The 20070-nt window shown below is 51.9% G+C and overlaps 1 protein-coding gene across 1 annotated transcript; it reads right to left on the reverse strand.

Moving 5' to 3' along the window:
* Window positions 1-3: 3 nt before the first annotated feature.
* Pomt1 (protein O-mannosyltransferase 1) lies at window positions 4-18978 on the reverse strand. Its single transcript, XM_032902795.1, has 20 exons — window positions 18876-18978; window positions 18108-18259; window positions 15618-15724; window positions 15433-15483; window positions 14329-14475; window positions 13176-13287; window positions 12639-12704; window positions 12459-12552; window positions 11771-11926; window positions 10852-10982; window positions 10407-10502; window positions 8877-8969; window positions 7824-7920; window positions 4551-4643; window positions 4212-4332; window positions 3787-3884; window positions 3178-3291; window positions 2181-2307; window positions 1112-1289; window positions 4-739 (listed from the first exon to the last, which is right to left on the reverse strand). Exons 1-20 carry the CDS (start codon window positions 18909-18911, stop codon window positions 565-567), a joined length of 2244 nt encoding a protein of 747 aa, XP_032758686.1. The 5' UTR covers window positions 18912-18978; the 3' UTR covers window positions 4-564.
* Window positions 18979-20070: the final 1092 nt, after the last annotated feature.

Raw genomic sequence — 20070 nt, forward strand, 5'->3', positions numbered from 1 at the left:
TCAAATTTGTCCCTTTTTATTTACATTAGGAAAGGCAAATTAAAGGCAAGGGAACCACGTGGACGATACCTTGTCCTGTCCCTGAAGTCAGGTGACTGCATGGTGCAGTCTCCCAGGGATTTCTAGAGTCGCATTGGTGAGGAGTCAGTGTGAGTGAAGGCAGCTCTTCAAGCAGGCTTTACAGAGGGCCGCTGTGCCTGCACACAATGAGCGGCAGTACTGTGGGCCTCGGGAGAGGTGGGCCCACAGCTGGGCGGGGCCTGGACTTGACTCCTTCACTGGCTGCTGCTCCTGCCTTAGGTGCAGTGTAGGTAGGTCCTACACTGGCAGCTCAAACACTGGCGAGGTCAGAGTCGGGCCTCATGGGCGATGCTGTGGCTGGGCACACTCTTCACTGTGTGAAGAGAAATCATTTCAAACAGGGCTCTTGAGATGAAATTGGAATTCATTCCTGGAGCTCTTCCTGAGCCCAGGGAGTCCTGCCTGCTGAGGCCTCTGTTGGTGGGAGACAAACACACCTTTGAGATTTTTGTTCTGCGTGCTTGTCTTCCGTGTTCTGGGTCTCTAGTATTTTCGGATGAGAATGTCCCAGCTGTCTTTCCAGCGAAGGGCCCGGAGCTCGCCTGGTGAGAGTGGCGTGTCCCCATAGGTCAGTGGGCGTAACATGTTGGACACATGGCACGCGGAGGAATACCATGCTACCACCAGGGCACTGAAGACATTCCTCTGCAGCTGGGACCTGTGGGTGGCAGGGCACAGTGAGGTCAGCGCCTGGCTCATCTCCCCTCAGCATCCCTGCCTGGTCATCTCCCAGGAATCTGCTATCTGCCTACTGACATCTGTGGACTTAGCTGTGCATTCCTTAGGGTGCCCCCAACCCTTACCTGCTTGGACACACTGTACACAAGCCATCACTGCCCTTGGCTTTGCCATGACTACCCTCAATGCCAGAGGTGTGTCCCCCACCCTCCACATTAGGTCCTCTGCTCTAATCAAAAGTGTTCTATCTGCCACATCCCAAGTCTGCACAGTGAGCCGCTGCTGTCCTCAGACGCTGTTCTGAGTGCTCAGCTCTCCCCCACTCCACAGCCCAGAGGCCGACTGCCCGCACCTGCACAGATGGTCGCTGGCGTGCTGCATGACGATTGGGAGCAGCAGGATCTGGAAGGTGAGGGCCGGCAAGTAGTGGTAGAGGAAGAGCATCCTTTCCATCAGGAAGAAGGGCAGATAGTTGAGTGCCCAACCGCCAATACACAGGGCTCCAGCCAGCACCCAGTGGGACCAGGCATCTGTGGGAGGGTATATCTCAGAGCAGCTCCATCACTGGGCTAGCAGTGGGCACATTCCTGTCACATACTGTCCTCGGCACCTCACCCACCCCCAGGACTAAGGGGCTGACACTGATGATTCCTCCTGTGTCTTGACAACCCTTTCTGCAAGGCTCCAAGCTGGGGATGAGGTCAGACCTGGCCCTGCGAGGTCACAGCCAACCTTAACTAATGACCATTGTAAGGCCCGGTTGTTTTCATCTAAGAATCCTACTGTCTGACCTCAGGCAGCCACAGAGATACCATTTGTATCCAGCCCAGAAAGAAGGGACAGTGTTGGGGCTGGAGGGGTGGCTCAGTGGTTAAGAGCCCCAACTGCTCTTCCAGAGGTCCTGAGTTTAAATCCCAGCAACCACATGGTGGCTCACAACCATCTGTAATGGGATCCAATGCCCTCTTCTGGTGTGTCTGAAGACAGCAAAAGTGTACTTATATATAATAAATCTTTATAAAAAAAAAAAAAAAGAAAGAAAAGAAGGGACAGTGTTTTCTAAGAGAACAGAGACTGTAGGCCATGGTGTCACACTGCCTTCAGCAACCTTCAGGGGCTGCTGCTGGGGTTTTCTTTCCAAGTGCGTCTGTCAGCTGCTCACAGCCACTGCCCGTCAGCCTCCTGCTGGCTGCTGTGCCTTATCCACCCCAATGATTCTGGTGCATGGAGGCACCCTGGAACTAAGGCTCTGTCCTCTGCCCTGCTCTTGGCTAAAGTCTCAATTGTGATGTGGATCTTAACTGCCACAGGTTGTTTTCAGGGCCCCTACCTGTAAAAGCAGGGGTCCCAGGGCCTTGGGTCCTAGTAAAGTTGGCTGTCACAGTGCACAATGTGCTCCCATCCAGGGAGGAGACACTAACCCTCAGGGAGGTCACAGATGTTCCTTCGACGGCGGAGCAGGTACCAGAAGAAGAGTAGGGTGTATGCCACTGTGGCGAGGCTGGCTGAAGTCCAGATCACGATGTTTCCAAGCAAGTGGATCTGGGCCTGAAATCACAGGCAGTCAGGGCTGGTGACCTGCCCCTCACCCCAAGCAGAGAGCAGTGGCCACAGGAGAAAGCAAATGTCCTCTGGCAGAGTCCATAGCCACACAGGTGCATCTGGGCCTCCATAGCCTGACAACAAATGTGGGTGAATTTGTCCCCAGGGCCAGTCCCCTAGACAGGCACCAATGTACTCCATCCTGTCTGTCAAAACTGAGTTGGGAGTAAGGGAGATTTGGGGCACTGGGCAGGAATCCAGAGTTCTGTGTATGCTGTGCACACACTGTCGCTCAGATCTACCCACAACCCCTGTTCATTGAGCTTATGTCCTAAGCAGCTCAGTCTGGCCTTAACTATACCATCCCTGTCTACCTCCTGAGCTGAGATCCGCCAGGCTTGGAGTTCCTCTTTTAACAACGAGGCTATTCATAGGAAGGCCGCACCCAGAAGAGAATCCATGCTTACACACTCAGCTGCAGGGCGGCCCTGGGAGTTGCTCAGTTCTACTATGTGCTGGGGAAGTCTTAGTGTTTACTTAGTGAGCAGATGCCCAGCACTCTTCCAGGCAACCCCATGCTGCTTGCTTCCGGTCTGCTGTGGCTAGGGGCAGCAGAACCAGAGCCAGCCAGCTTAGAGGCTGGGTGGTTGGGGGCGGGGGTTGGGGGGAAATGCAAGAATGGTTTGACAAGAATAGGGCAGCAGTGGGCTTCTTCCCTCCACAGGCAGCAGGACAGGGAGGCCTTGCTCTTTGGCAATGAGTAATCCAGGCCTTAGACTGCCCAGTGTCCAAAACAAAAGCAAGTTCTGAGCCTTTGCCTTGGAGGAACCCTGGTCACCTACAGGAGCTCGACCGGACTCACACAAGCTCGCTTACACTGGTCCTGGGGTGCAGCCAATAGGCAATGTTGGTGTCCAGCGTGAGCCACTCCAGCGGGGTGGAGCTGTACTGGTGTTCTAAGTCCTCGTTCTTCAGCGTCAGCATCTTCCACTGCCACAGAGTAAAGCACAGGTTGCAGAGGATGCTCACTGCCTTTAGCCGCCATGATGCCATGGCGCATCACCACACTACTGTCCCTTGTATGCCAACTGCCCAGTCCAAGTTCAGTCAGCAAGTGCTGCAGGTAGGGGCCTTGCAAGCTAACCTGGGCTGTTGGTTTGGGGACCTGACTGCACGGATTCCAGCATCTGCCCTTCAGACTGTGACGGGAATTGTGCCATGGACTTGAGTGTCTGCCCGACTTACCCAGGGCTCTGCTGGTTGAATGTGGCCATTTTGACCTGATGGGAGGCCTGAAGGCACCCTGACTTTATTGCAATGTCACACTGGTACAGCACCTCCTTGGCCCTGACCTACTAGGTGCTGCGGTCTCAAGTTCCAAGTCCAATGACTTTGAACTGCAGGGCTCAGCAGCACACCGTGCCTTCATGGACAGAAGTTAGCTCCCACCGCGCAAGGATGGGCGTCCCACCAGTCACTTGTCACCTGTAACTCCGAGAATCTGGCCATGAAGCTGAGGTTCCTGCTGATATCATGCTGCGTGGGGGAGTGGAGCTCCAGCTCCCTCTCCTTCTGCTCATGGCCTGACAGGGGACAAGGAAGAAACAGAGGCTGAAGAGCTGAGGACAGAAGCTGCCACCACCAGCCTTTCCCACAATCCAGGACACCTCACCAACGGCATCATCCCACTTGGTTCCCATGCCCCAAACTCCTCTGCCAAGTCAGGTCTAGTGTACCCCAGGATGCAGAACTTGCCATTCCCCAAGCCTCTCCATAGGCCCTCAGCGAACGCCTTATGTACTCATGGATTGGTGCAAAGGACTCAGCCGAGTAGAATGGAGGGACCCAGGTCCCTCAGGCAGGTGTTGCCCTGGTGTAGCCTTGCGAGACCCAGCGCTTCAGTGACTTACCTCTGCCATAGCGGTGCTCTTCCACATTCCATACCATGCTCTCGTGGGGGCCAAGGGACAACTTCTCCCCAACCACCTCCAACTGCCGAAATCCCCAGTCAGGGAGGTGAGCCCCGCTCAGCTAGTAAAACCAAGAGAGACAATGAGCGTGACAGAATTGGCTAACTCCATTGATGTGTCAGCAGATCCCCGCCCCAGGTCTTCCTAGGATTCCTTTCCCCCCCGCCTGTATTATAAAACACAGGGTGACCTCTATGTGAGCACAGGCCTGACCAGCTCCAGGAATAGTCTGGGTGATGCCAGGCCTGACAGGCATACTGTGAGCTAGCTACCCTTTACCTTCAAGATGGCGGATGTATTCACGTGCACAAAGCGCACTTCTGACAAGATAGTCTTCCAGGTATCCTGGTTGGACTCTCTGTTTACAATGTCCTGCAGAAACAGATCCTGTGAGCCTGGGGGGCTGGTAGTGGGGCACTTGCCTAGCATTTGTGAGGCCCTGGGTTGGATCCCCAGCACCATAAACCAGTATAAACTGAAACACGTCCAGTCAGTTAACCATCCCTTTGCAGACTGTGTTCAATGGCAACCCAAAGACCAGACGCCATGGTTTCTCGGCCCTTGCCTAAGGTAAGTGAAGAGTAGTCACAGCGATCAAATCAGTTTGGGTCTGGCCTTTGATGAGTCCTCCAGCAAAGGAAGCACAGACCCTCCATGAGCCCATACACCTCAGTCCACAGCACTTGAGTCAGACACAGGGTACTGTCTCTTTCTGAGGCTGCAGGAGGCACTTCCCACAGGGACTCAAAAGCCACCTATTCAGTCACAAGAGGACAAGTCTAGCCAAACCATGGATGTTTCCTAGACGATCTGGCCAGTGTAAGGTAGTTCTAGAGTCATGCCATCTCTGAGAGCGGCTCGCGGAGGGTCCTGGCCTGGGAGCACTGTGTTACAGCCTGTGCCATCTCTGAGAGCGGCTCGCGGAGGCTCCTGGCCTGGGAGCACTGTGTTACAGCCTGTGTCATCTCTGAGAGTGGCTCACGGAGGGTCCTGGCCTGGGAGCGCTGTGTTACAGCCTGTGTCATCTCTGAGAGCGGCTGATGGAGGATCCTGGCCTGGGAGCGCTGTGTTACAGCCTGTGTCATCTCTGAGAGCGGCTCATGGAGGGTCCTGGCCTGGGAGCGCTGTGTTACAGCCTGTGCCATCTCTGAGAGCGGCTCACGGAGGGTCCTGGCCTGGGAGCGCTGTGTTACAGCCTGTGTCATCTCTGAGAGCGGCTCGATGGAGGATCCTGGCCTGGGAGCGCTGTGTTACAGCCTGTGCCATCTCTGAGGCGGCTGATGGAGGATCCTGGCCTGGGGGCGCTGTGGCCATCCTGGCCACGGAGGGGGGGCACTGTGTTACAGCCTGTGTCATCTCTGCGGAGGGTCATCTGGCCTGGGGCGCTGTGTTACAGCCTGTGCCATCTCTGCGGCTGATGGAGGTCCTGGCCTGGGCAGCTCGAGGAGAGTCCTGGCCTGGGAGCACTGTGCCTGTGCCATCTCTGAGGCGGCTCACGGAGGTCCTGGCCTGGGGCGCTGTGTTACAGCCTGTGCCATCTCTGCTCACGGAGGGTCCTGGCCTGGGGGCTGTGTTCACGGCTGATGGAGGGTCCTGGCCTGGTTACAGCCTGTGCCATCTCTGAGGCGGCTCACGGAGGGTCCTGGCCTGGGGCACTGTGTTACAGCCTGTGTCATCTCTCACGGAGGGTCCTGGCCTGGGGGGACAGCCCTGAGGGATGGGGAGGATCTCTGAGAGCAGTGATGGAGAGTCCTGGCCTGGGGGGCCTGTGGCCTGTGCCATCTCTGAGAGCGGGATGGGAGGTCCTGGCCTGGGAGCACTGTGTTACAGCCTGTGTCATCTCTGTGCCATCTCAGGCGGCTGCCATCTCTGGAAGCGGCACAGGGTCCTGGCCTGGGGCGCTGTGTTACAGCCTCATCTCTGAGGCGGCTGATGGAGGTCCTGGCCTGGGGCGCTGTGTTACAGCCTGTGCCATCTCTGAGAGCGGCTCACGGAGGGTCCTGGCCTGGGAGCACTGTGTTACAGCCTGTGCCATCTCTGAGAGCGGCTCACGGAGGGTCCTGGCCTGGGAGCGCTGTGTTACAGCCTGTGCCATCTCTGAGAGCGGCTCGCGGAGGGTGGGAGCACTGGGAGCGCTGTGTTACAGCCTGTGATTCCTCAACCATGGCTCTTGATGAGCACCACAGACCTCGAGAGGCTGAGCAAGGAGAAGACATCCTGGGCCAGGCAGCCACTCCTGTGGCCTGCTCCCCTTTCTGGAAGCTCCATCTGATGGGTAGTAAGTGGTACTCAAAGGGCTGCCAGGAAGGGGGCAGGGAAGTGGGCAGGGAAGGGGTCAGCAGCGGAGCCATGAGCAGCTGGCAGGAAGGTCAGTGAGACTTGGTGCCATTCCTCCGTGGACGGCTTCCCACGATTAGGGGCACATGCCTGTCATCAGGCAGGCCCAGTCAGGAGGGGCTAGTCAGAGGATGGAAAGGCCCATGGATGTGTGTGGTACAACCAAGGTGAAAACAGGTCAGGTGGGTCAGATGTGTGGAAGTGAGCAGTCCTCGCAGGCCCATGCTGAGGAAGCCAGCAAGGGGCACAGGAGCAAACTGGAATGGCACCACCTAGGTAGAGAGGTCCAAAATGGGAGGGAAACTGAGAAATTGGGGCTGCTGCAGCCAATCAGAAGTTAGGCCAGTATGACCTTTCCTTGGAAATGACCCCAGTCTGTGGGCTTAGAGGCAGAACTCTTTCTGCACAGCCAACTTTCCCAGGAGACCTGAGTTGCACTGCCCTCTAATGGCCAAGCCCCTCACCAGGAAACTACCTGTGCTCCTATTAACTATGGGTAAGAATTGGCTGAGGGCTTCTCAGGGGATATAGGAGTGATGGGAAGCTGCCATGTGGGAGGAGGTCTTAGCTTTAATTATCAATGTGACACAGTCTGAGTCATTTGAGAGGGAATCTCAACTGAGAGAATGTCCAGATCAGACTGTCCTGTTGGGATATTTGTGAGGGAGTGACCTTGACTGTTACCTGATGTTGGCAGGCCCAGCCCACTGTGGGCAGCTCCGTTCCCTAGGCAGATTTTCTTGGACTGTATATGAAAGCTTGAATCTGGGAGTGAGCCAGTGTTTCCACCATGGTTTCAGCTTAAGTTCCTGCCCTGACTGGCAGAGGAATGGACTGTAGTTTAACCCTTTCCTTCTCTAAGTTGCTTTAGGCACAGCAACAGAAAGAACTAGAACAAGGGGTGAAAAAGTGAAAGTCCAGGAAGCAGCTCCAGCTGGACTGGCCCTGAATGGAAAGGCCCTCGCAGGGCAGACCCAGCATTTGGAGCTTTCCCAATCCATGCCTGAGGGCCCAAAGGATTCTCAGCCTGAGGTGACTGTTCCCCATGGGGACATCTGAGACTTGCTTTGTAAATAAAAGTTCCTTATCGCAGTTTACATTGAACCCATTATCTTTGAGGCTTTCTGGGTACTCTGAGGTAGGAAGCAGGTGTCCCCACTTACAGCCATGAGCCCCTGCTGCACCCCGCCCTGCAGTCCTCCACAGGGAGCTCACCAGTTTCCAGAGGTTCTGGGCAGGCATGGAGATGTTATAGTCAATGTAGCAGGAGACTTCTTGAGAATGGGGGCTCAGTGGGGCAGCGACATCGTGCCTGGAGGAGCAGAGCAGAGCAGAGCAGAGTTATTCCGAAGAGTGTCACCAAGGGGAAACGGTGCCTTTGAAAACAAAGCCTGCTCACTCTGCCTGCTGAGGCCGGGGAAGCTGGCTGCAAAGGCAGTTCCCACAGAGGCCACAAATCCGGATGTAGGCCACTCTGAGGCAGGCTTAATGCTCAACATGACACAGCCTAGAGTCATCTGAGAACCAAGACTCAACTGAGGGACTGCCCAGATCTTCCTGTCTTGGAGTGTCTGAGGGAGGGTCTTGATTATGCGTATCCAGGATTGATGTCAAACAACTGAATGGGTGTCACTCACTTTTTAGACCACAGAGACTGGAAGTATGAGGCTAGGAAGTGACCCTGGTGTATCTGTGGTCTGGCAGAGCTCAGAAAAGCAGGACTGTTGGCCCTGCGTGACTGTGCGCACAGTGGTCTCCCTCTGGGAGAGCAGGATCCTTTGTGTGGTTCACAGGCAGCCTGTCACCCCCAGTCTATTCAGGCAGGACTCACTTCATCTGGATGCACCAGGCACTGAGGAGGCCCAGCAGCGAGCAGTGGATGACGGACTGCCAGGCAGAGCAAGTGTCAGAGTAAGAGCTCTCAGAGGGACAGTAACCAGGCACTGAGAGGTTCCGGTAAGGTGGCCAGAATCCCAGCAGCAGAGTGAGTGGGACAGCCCCGAGGTACTGTGCTGCTTACTTCAGGTCTAACAAGGAGGCCAAGTGATGGGGTGACATTAATTAAGGTCACTAGGAGCCTCAGGGGAGCAGAAAGAGTCACTAGATGGTTGTGGGCAGAGAAGCATCAAGCCCACTGTGTATTCTCATGGGTCTGACGCAGTTGTGGGAGTGAAGTGGAGGCAGAAGTCACGAGGGAGGAAACAGTCTGAGTGGGATGTAGGCAGAGTGAAGGAGACCCTGACAGAGGCAGCATTGGGGAGCACTCACGTGTTGAGCAGGCGGGTGGTCATGCCGTGAACGAGCTGTACGATGTCTCCATGTCTCACAGGCCTGGGGGGGTTGTTTACCACCAGCTGGTGTCTAGGAAGACAGTGCTGTCAGGGTGACATTCAGGAAGACAGTGCTGTCAGGGTGACACTCAGCCCCTTTCTATCAGCTCTATGGGATGCTGAGACTCTGAGGTCTCCCAGCAGCAGACACTTGGGAGTGCATGTCCCCAATGTGACTTTCTATAGAATCAAGGCACTTGTATATCATTTAACACTTCTCAACCTAAGGTCACTCTCCAAATTGCCAACTGTGATGCCATCTGCCACTGTCACACTGTCCATGAAGAATACACTAACTGACGCGCCCCCAACCCTCATGTTGACAGCACACTTTTTATATACCTCAGAAAACATACAAATACAAATAAATATTAAGAGCCTATCACACTGAAAAAAAAAAAAAAAAGAGTCTATCAGTCTGGATGAGGAGGGGCACACCGGCCACCCTAGTGCTTAGAAGGCTCAAACAAGAGGCCTGAGAGTTTGAGGCAAGGCTTGGCTACAGGGATAGATGCTACCTCAAAAACAACAAGAAAAAGAAAGATAAAAACAAAACCAAACAAGCAGAAAAGCCACCCAAACCCTTAGAACTGATCAAGTGTCCAGTGCTGGACCAGGGCTGGGTAAACAGCTAGACAGCCAGTCAGGGTCAGGGTGGCCTCACTCTCTGCAGTGAGTCAGAAAAAGACAGGCAGATATACAAACCAAGCCATCAACCATATGAGGTCGCACACAGGCCAGCCTGGGGAAAAGACAGGAGAGGAGGGTACATCTTTGGGTGGCCTGGCTTAGGTCTCCCCAAAGGATCCAGCCTTCACATTCTTGGCAAGCTGGCCCAGTGCCTGGAGGTAGTAAGGGCACCCCTGGAGGTTATGGTAGAGGGCAGGACTAGAGTCCAGAGGGCCAGGACAAGGGAAGGAAAGTACTAGTGTAAGGCCTCCCAGAGGCTGCCCCTGCTGGCATCGGAGTAAGGGATCGAAGCTGAAAGCTGGTAAAAAATTAAAAAGAGATGGCTCAGCGGTTAAGAGCACTGACTGCTCTTCCAGAGGGCCTGAGTTCAATTCCCAGCAACCACATGGTGGCTCATAACCATCTGTAATGGGATCCAGTGCCCTCTTCCGGTGTGTCTGAGGACAGTGACAGTGTACTTATATACATTAAATAAATAAATAAATCTTAAAAATATAAGGGTAAAGAATCTCGTTGACAGGCAGACTCCTTAGGGCTCCAAAAGATCACAGAGAGGCCCCCACACTAGGTCCTCTTGAGGGGAGCAGACCTTGGATCCTGTCACAATTCCTGAGAGAAGCTGAGGCAGGTCACTGAGAACCCAGCCTGGACCTGGCCTGGCATTAATAGCTCGCAGCAGGCACTCCAGCTCTGGGGGAAAGAGCTGGGGAATAATTATGAAAAGAAGGCCTGGGACTCAGTCACACTGGGCCGTGAGCTCGGATGGAGCCACACTCACCGTCCAGGGTCCTTGACGATCCACCAGTTATTGATGTCTTTGAAGGGATAACAGGTCACCTGTTGCTGGTGGGAGCTGCCACGGCCATTCTCATATCTGTGTAAGATGTCAACAGAGAAGGCACCTGAGGCGGGCAGCCAAGATCCTCGAGTGGCCTTGGTCTCTGTAGACCACCCAGCAGGATGTACTACCCAACAGTACAGGGCCAGAGAACATGGAAAAGGCAGTCAGCTGCTGCAATGCACTGGAGGAGGCGTGGCTGGCATGGAGGAGGCGTGACTGGCACGGAGGAGGCGTGGCTGGCATGCCGCAGCCCGCCCAGTGTTCCACCCAGCACACCACAAAGGCCCTGCTGCCTTTGTCTCTCAGGAAATGACAGCTCTTAGCAAGAACTGGGAGAAAGCAAATCATTTGTGATTGCGAATTAAACGGTCACTTTCCTTACATCATGGGATAGGTGTTCTTGTGCGAATGAAGCCAGCAGGGCAGGGGTTTGCCGGAGACGCTCTTCAGAGTGACCTGCGAACCAAAGGCCACCTCTAGGGGCTGGCCTTGGGTGATGCGGGCTAACCCTCCCTAAGACAAATAGAAAAGTCTCAGATGAGCTCAAGAGACGAACCATCCTACCCGTAGATCCAAAGCCAGAAAGAGGAGTCAGGCTCGGCGGCAGCTGCCCTTGCTATGGTGCCGTCTCCTGAGCTGGCCTTGGTGACGGGTGGGTGGGCAGTAGCAGAGATGACCATATATTAGTTGTAACTAACTCTCATTGACTTGGGTCCCACTGAACTAAACCATGAGTGGGTGTGTGTTCCCTGGCCAGGCATTCCCACCACACCTTCCTTACACGGGTATCTATGCTGTGAGAGCGGCCAGCCACAGGTCTAAGAGATGAGGAAATGAGACCAGGGTACTGTAGCTAGTCAGTGTAATGGGCGCCAGGCTTGAGTCTATCTCATGAGGTGTTTAACTGCAAGTCAGGCTATGACAGCAGTATTCCCACACAATCAATATTTCAGAATTCCTTGAACAATATGGGTTGATTGGCAGTGGCCAAACACCTTTAATCCCAAACTGAGGAGGAGGGGGCAGGCAGATCTGAGTTGAAGGTTAACCTGATGTATAGCGTGAGTTTCAGGACAGCCAGGGCTACACTGAGAAACCATTCCTTGACAAACAAACAAAAAATGAGAATGAAAGTGGCTGTTTTGTGCCTTGATCTTTGCTGCACTGCTCAGGTGACACTGTCTTTTTATTTTATCTGCCTGCTATCTGCTCTTTTGGTTATTTAAAACCACCTAAGGGCTACAGACCTGCTTAAATGGACATTCTGAGCCTGACTATCTTTGTTCTCAACGATTTCTTACCTCCAAGCTGGCTTGGAAGGCGCTGGACATGATTTGGTCATGGGGCCCAGAGCGGTAGAGCAACATCAGGTGGACATAGAAGAACAGTAAGTACAGGAAGACCGGGACGATCAGCAGAGCCACGGTTCTGGCGAGCAAGTGACTGAGCACGCAGATCTGCCAGGAGTGAGACAATAGCTCTTTCTATCTGCAGAGCCGTGGGACCGGTTCCAGATACTGCATGGAGGCTTAGGAAAGGAATTGAGAAGCCCTGTCTCCCATGCGGATGCTGCTGGAAGCTCACAGGTGAGCCTCCCTACTCCCTCCCACCTCCTGAAGCCTTGAGGATCCATGTCTTTTCTTTTTTTTTTTTGGTTCTTTTTTTCGGAGCTGGGGACTGAACCCAGGGCCTTGCGCTTCCTAGGCAAGCGCTCTACCACTGAGCTAAATCCCCAACCCCTTATTTATTCTTTTATGTTTATGAGTACACTGTTGCTGTCTTCATACACTAGAAGGAGGCATCAGATCCTGTTACAGATGGTTGTGATCCACCATGTGGTTGCTGGGAATTGAACTCAGGACCTTTGGAATTGCTGAGCCATCTCTGCAGTCCCAAGGACCCACTTCTTTAAGCCACCTACTCTCTAGGACAGCTTCACACCCCATCCCCAAATACCGCAGCCTCACGAGGCTCTGATGTGACACCTACATTTGACAAGGTCTGGTCTCCGATCAGGTGCCAGGCATGCACAGCTGCAATGCTGAGCACGAGCAAGTAGGTGAAAATGCCCATGTACTTGATCCTGAAAAAGACAACTGAAATGAGGTTCCAAGACAGACAAGCCCATAGTCAGGGAGAATGCTATCCAAGTCCGGGGCTCTAACTCACCCAACCGCACAGGAACAAGAGACCCCGGTCAGCATTAGCCACAGCCACCAGTGCACTGAGAAAGGGCTGGACAAAACAGGAGAAAACAGAAGAACAAGGAAGCAGTCACAGGACTCAGCCCACAGGTTGGGGACGCCGAGCTTATCTGAGCAGTCTCACATTGGCCAGTCCTACTAGGTACCAGCGACAATAGAAAGAGCCCCGTCCCCGTTTGGGTCACAAAAGAACTTTTCTTTTTGTCAGGAAAACGAATTTCCTGTGGGTTAAAGTTAAAAAGGGATGGACCTATTTACGGAACCAAGGGCTTAGGGTCAACCAAAAGGCATTCTGTAAGCCACCCTTCAAGACGAAAACACAAAAGTCACCTGGAGCTAGGTGCAGGCACACCATGTAACCCCGGCACTTTGGAAGCTGAGGTGGGGTATGGCTGCCAGCTAGGGCTCTGCCCTCAGACCCCGACTCAAACAATGAAGGAAAAAACAACCTGGAATCCTTTTTTTTTCTCCTAACAAGAAAAGTGTGTCTCACTTTCCATACCTGTGTGTTTGGGAGTTGAAGAACTTCAGATAGGACAACACGGCCAAGAGGTTAAAAAATATCAGTATGGATTCCAACAGCATGAGCCTGGACTGAGTGATCAGGGCATTCTCTGTCAGAGACAAACAGCTGTCAGCGCGGAGCAGCCCAGGCTGCTGTGAATACAGAACCAGTCCCAGAGGGGCACACAGCCGTGTCTCCAACCTCTGAGGATGCCAGTCTCTGTCTACACAAAGTCGGGATGTGCATAAAACCTTCCACATATGCTGCTGCCTATTTTAAGGCATCACAGATAACCTGAAGTCCCTAATACAATGTAAACGGCACAGTTACTTTATTGTCTTGTTAAGGGAGCAACGAGTTATCTTATGGGTATGCGTTCTACTGACATGTATGTATGTGAATGCCTGTGGAAGTCAAAAGAGGCCATTGAATTCCCTAGAACTGGAGTTAGTAAGTCACCATTCGGAAGCTAGGAACCAAACTTAGGTCCTCTACAAGGCCGGTAAGTGCTCTCAACCTCTGAGCTACCTCTGCAGTCACCAAGAAGAAAATCTTCATGTAGTTGGTGCAGAAGGAAGTTTTGACAAAAAAAAAAAAAAAAAAAAAAGGGGGGGGGGGGTGGGGGTACATAATCTTGCTGTATTGCCCAGGCTGAGCTCACACTCAAGGCTCTTCTGCCTCAGGCTTCCAGTGCTGGGACTATAGGCCCAGCATGAACCAGCATGGGGTCTGTTTGCTTTTGTATTGGGGATGAACCAGGGCCATCACTATGTTACATCCCCAAGCACAGGGCTATTTTCTTTAGGTATTATAATTAAAAAAAAAAAAAAAGTGTGTGTGTGTGTGTGTTGTGTGTACTTGTGTGAATGTGTATGCCAAGGTGTCCCCCTGTCTGGCAGCCCCCACTTTTAATATGCTACCATGGCCACGTTTCCACTTCCAAAAAGCGTCTGACCTCACAGCCCATCAATCCTACATCAGAGAGGGCAGCACATCTGGAATCTGGATGAGGCAGATGTGTTCACTAGAGTAGTACACACAGTGCCACCAGGCACTACTCTCTAAGGCTCATGTTGAAATGCCACTAAGTACTTGGATTTTTTTCCCCTGTACTCTGGCATAGGCAGGTGGGCACCGACCCCAGGCTTACCAACGAGCATCAGCAGGGCGGCTCCCATGGCGGTGCAGTGGGAAAAGTGGAGCTCCAACACTATCTGGTAGGCCATGGGTACTGACAGGGCCCCAGCAAGCGCTGGCAGCAGGCGTAAGGACCATACAGGCACATTGCTACTGTATTCTGGAAAAGGAATCACATAGCAGAGCTGAGAGCTTGCCTACTGACACACAGAAGCTCACACACTTGCAAACGCAACCTTATAAAACTGGGAGGCATGTGAGCTACTGAGGGTGGAACCTTGGGGTAAAGTCTTTAAAATGAGCTTTGGAATTTATGTGGTGGGTGGTTTTCAGAGACTGGGGTTTACCACTCGGTATGGTGATGCACACCTTAAATCCCAGCACTTGAGACAGAGGCAGGACGATTGTGAGTTCAAGGCCAGCCGGGTGTACATAGCAAGTTCCAAACTAGTCAAGACTACATGGTGAGACCCTGTCTAGGGTATCAAACTCCTGAGTTCAGGTGATCCTCCTGCCTCAGCCTCTCTGCATAGTAAACATCAATGATCATCCACCCGAACTGCTTTGAAATCAGCTTTGCTGTCAAGGCGCCAGATCTCACCAAGCATGGATATGATGGGAAGGACTCTGAAATTACTGCTTATCTAGCAGATGTACCCCAAGAAGCTCTAAAAAAACGTTATGGCCACAAAGTTTATACATATGAGAGACAATGTTACCAAATGCCACAGAAGGCATAAAATGATTAAAGCACAAAGCACTTAAAACTTTATGCAGACTTTTCTTTCCTTTTAAGTCTTATTTATGTACGTGGATGTTCTGTCTGCACATATGACTGTACACACCTGGCCAAAAGAAAGTGGCAAACTCCCCGAAACCGGAGTTACAATGGCTGTGCTCCATCGTGTGGAAGCTAGAAATCACGTCCTGGTCCTCTGGGAAGACAGCCAGTGCTCTTGACTGCTGAGCCATCTCTCCAGCCCCTTTAACCAGATGCTCACCCGTACCCAATAACCAGTTGTATCCTGGTTTGGATCAGTAAAAGGTGTTGGGTCTTTGATGGACACCATGGCTTCACTCTTTCAGGTGTAGTCACAAGGAGAGTTAAAATCCTTACCTGCTCCAATTCGGTTCCACAGAAAGTTCCCATCGAATCCTCCTAGCCAACCTAAAACAAAAAATTTGGAATATGGACCAAACAAGGTGAGAAAACAAGACATGATTTGTGCCCTTGAGAACTTTTACTTGACAAGCTTACTATATTCCAGGGCCTCAAAGGCCCTGGCTGTTTCTCTTACCTACCTCCTAAGGCTAGCAGCATATGGCCGAACGGTGGTCCACTGTCATCCAGAAAGAAGACACGCTTCATGTAAAAGGAGATGTACTGCCCGTAATACACTTCATCAAAACTATAAACAAACACAAAACCTCCTTTATCCAACTAGAAAACTTAACTGTTATTCAAGCTTTAAAACATATTTATTTTTTGTGTATGGGTATGTTGCCGGTATGTCTGTACATCATATGAGTGCAGTGTCCGCAGAAGGCAGAGGAGGGCATCAGGTCCTCTGGGACTGGATTTGGAGGCAGCTGTGAGTCCCAAGTAGATGCTGGGAATGGAACCCGGGTCCTCTGTAAGAGCTGCCAGTGCTTGTAAGTACCGAGTCGTGTCTCCAGCCCCCTCGAAATCTTAATTGTAAGCACAGGCAGGAAGATAAAACCTCAGGTTTCCAGCCGACTTCAGGTAAGTGAAGAGCCATGGTCAGACCCTTTGCGCTGATTGGTTTCTGTCCCCCAAACACTAAGACACACATAGTACCATTCTAACCCGTAGGAACGCAGTGGGAATTCACCGAGCCCAGGGAGCACTGGGGATACATGCCTCCGGTAGAGCCTCTTTCCTTCTCTAGTGTTTTCCCCCGTGTATGAACTGAAGGTGGTTATGTGTACGCATGTTCACTGTGTGAAGTGTGTCTGTGACACTGAGACACTCATTCTGTCTGGAGCTTGTCAGTCTGGCTGGCTGGCTTGCTGCAGGGACTCCCTGGCTGAGTGGGCAGTGCGCTGGGATTATAGATGGAGCACGTCACCCACATGGCATGTGAAGTGCGCTTAGGATCTCAACTCTGGTCCTCACACGTGTATAGCAAGTGCTTTAGCCACTGAGCCTCTTCCCCGGCCCTCCCCACAGCTTTTGCCTTAGGTATGGGTAGGCCAAGCTCCTGACCATGAGCCCTGAGGCTAATTCCATCTTATATTCTCACTGGCCACTAGCACCTTTCTACAGCTTCGGACTGGAGCAGACTAAAGATCTAATGGTGGCAAATGGGGGAGGAAGAACGGCACCTAAGCTTCTTCAGATTATGAGACATCAGGTCTTAGGTGTGACAGCACTACCTTGTTTTCAAGAATCCTCATCTTGGAGCTGGAGAGATGGCTCAGTGGTTAAGGCATGTGCTGCTTTTACAGAGGACCTGGCTTCAGGTCTCAGAACTCAGGCAGATCTCAAAGACCTGGATCTTCAGCTCCAGAGGATCTGACACCCTCTTCTGGGTCTGAAGACACATGTGCACATGCACCCAGATGGATGGATGGACGGACACACACACACACACTTAAATAATTCTCATCTTTCAGAGGTATATAGTGAATTAATCATAAATATGTCTAGGATTTGCTTCAAATTAATCTACTATAAGGGGCTGCTGAGGCACCATCATTCTATCCATGTATATATTTGACACCTATAACAAGTAAAAGAGAGGGGGCTGGAGAGATGGCTCAGCGGTTAAGAGTGCTGACTGCTCTTCCAGAGGTCCTGAGTTCAAGTCCCAGCAACCACATGGTGGCTCACAACCATCTGTAATGGGATCTGATGTCCTCTTCTGGTGTGTCTGAAGACAGCTACAGTGTACTCATCTATAATAAATAAATAAATGTAAAAAAAAAAAAACAAGTAAAAGAGAATACCTGTATTAGTTAATATATACCTTCTCAATTATTTCCCCTTATGAACAAACTGCCACCTTTCAACTGTATAAGGAAACTGACAGACCAAGCCTTTCTTACTGCAGTCCTACAGGGCAAGCCCTAAAATGTTTATACTCCAGGGGTTGTTCTGGGGGAAAAACGGGTCCCACACCTACACTGCTTGTGATGACTATTTCTGGTTTCACCTTGACCACATCTGGAATGAACTACAATCCAGAAGTGTACATCTATGAGAGATCTTTTGCTTGGTTAAGGTAGGTGAATCCACTTCTAGTTTGGACCTTTGAGGTGGGGAGACACACAGGTTTAATCCAGATCTTGAGGTGGGAAGACACACCTTTAATCTGGGCCACATCTTCTGCTGAAAAGTCTATGTAAAGACACAGAAGTAGGAAGTTTTTGCTCTGAGCCTTGCCCTTGCCTTGCTAGCAAGTCCATTCCTTTACTGGCACTAGAGCCTTACTTTTTTGAGATTCCAGAGTATACTGAAGACCAGTTGAGACTTCCAGTCTTGTGGACCGGGCAACTACTGGATTCCTGGACTTTCCATTCACTGCCAGCTACTGTTGGATTAGCTGGACTGCAGCCAGTAAGTTGTAGTTCCAATAAATCATACACACACACATGCATAGAGTGTTATTCTTAAGTCGTTACTCTAGAGAATCCTGAGCAATGCACTGCTAAAACACCCATCACCAAGAGGCCCAGAATCTTTCTCCTTTGCACTTATAGCAAGGTGATTCACATCACTAATTGCACTGCTTCTTGGATCTTTTACTCTCCTCCCCCACCTCTACTTACACCACAGCCCGAGGGTAGGAGAGTTGCCATAACCGGGTAAGTAGTCCCAGGCCAGTCAGAGCCACCAAGTTCAAATTGATGTCAATAGTCACCACTAGAGGTCGTTTCAAAAATCTCAACATTTTGCAGAAAAGCAAGCTCGGGAGGACACCCTGGAAAAGACGGGAAGAACTACCATTAAAAGTAAGTGGATAGCAGCCCGGAAAGGTTCAAAAGAGGCTACAGGATTCCAAAGCGGCCTGGCACCGTGATGAATTACAGCATAGTGGGTTAGGTTAATAGCCAGAAGGACTCTTCTAGAACACACTTGTTGGAGAATTACAGTTGTGTTCAACCACATGGTACACATAAAAACATTTGAGGGGCGAATTCAAGAATTTCAGAACTCACTTCTACAAGTCATTCCATAAACACCTGCTGGGCACTTGCTAGGAACAAGGCTGCTAATGAATGATGTTGCCTCTCTTGTGCCTTCCCAGTGTGGTTGAAAACTAAAACCCTGAGGGGGGAGCTCTGAGCACCGTCATAACCCAGTGATCTGGATGGACTTCCCCTCTACTTTGGCGGCATTCCTCTCCTCCTAGAGCTGCTTGTGCCCCGAGCCCGTTCTTTCTCTACAGTTCTGCCCACCCCGGCTCTTTTCCCACAGGACACCCTGGAACCGCCTTTCTCCGCCAGGATCGGAACATCTGCCGATCCTAGCACGCCGCTCCCAGGCCGGATCCCAGACCCCAGCAGGGCTCTCGAATCCGGCACTCCAAAACCTACAAGCGTATCTTCGCGTCCCACTGAGCGGTTCCCCATGTGGGGCCAGGCCTGCGACCCGCCAAGCAGGTTCGACCGTTGGGGGAGAGGCTGCTCGATTACTCCGGAGCGCCCACGGATCGACGCTCAACTAATTTTGCCTGCGCGGCCTACAGGCTCGCGGTGCGCGTGCGCAGCTGGAGCGCGAAGATAGCGGCGCGCATGCGCGGCGAGCTCAACCGCCTTGAATGTGGCAGCTGGTGAGTGTCCTAGCCTTAGGGTTTCCTTTGCCCTTTTAAATAAAGCACAGTGCGTTTCGACAAGTTGTTCACATGTTCGGAGCGCTCCGTTTCAGGCCATGCGTCTACCTCAGCGACTTCGTTACGCAGCACGCTGGCTGAAGGGCAGGGGTAAGCGCTTTGAAGCTTCCGGTGTGCAGAGGAAGTGGTGGATCGCTTTTCCTAAGCTCTTCCAACACTAGTAGTCTGTTCCCCCTCCTTCCCAAGGTGTCAGACTCACTATGTAGAGGAGAATGGCCTTGAACTTATGATTCTCCTTTCTTTGCTTCCCCAGCGCAGGTATTGCAATCATGCCTTTTTAGGTGGGTTTCCGTGCTTAGCTGGCAATCCCAGCCTGTACCGACTGCACTCTCTCTCCAGATCTCGATTCAGGGTTGTTTTGCCAAAATTCACTTTTTACAAGTTAGCTTAGGATGATATCCGGTCTAAGACTAGCAAGGGGGGTGGGGTGGGGGCGGCGGCGATCGTTTAGTGCTCAAGAGCACTGGTTGCTCTTAGAGGATCTTGATTCGATTTCCAGCACCTACATGACAGCTCAGAACCATCTGTAATCGCAGTTCCAGAGGATCCGGCACCAGACAGGCAAGCAGTATGCAGACACAAGTTAAATGGACAAGAATGTACTTAATTGTTTGTTCAATAGTTTAACCATGAGAACATGGTCTACCCAAGTTCCTGCAAAGAACATGGTCTACCCAAGTTCCTGCAAAGAAAGGGTGCCGGAACATTGGAGAGCGAGTTCTTTGGGCCCCAAAAGTTTAGTCTGAGCATGTAAGCCACCATGCTGGTGCTTCAGGACAGCTTGTAGGTGTAGGCACTCAGCTTCAGGAAACTTGAGCTATGGGTGTGGCTTTAAAAGCTGAGGGATCCTACTGCCCAGACCCTTGCCTGTTCTGTAGCCAGTGACCTCTGAATCCACA

This window comes from Rattus rattus, chromosome 5, assembly GCF_011064425.1.
Source record: "Rattus rattus isolate New Zealand chromosome 5, Rrattus_CSIRO_v1, whole genome shotgun sequence".
Lineage (NCBI taxonomy): Eukaryota > Metazoa > Chordata > Mammalia > Rodentia > Muridae > Rattus > Rattus rattus.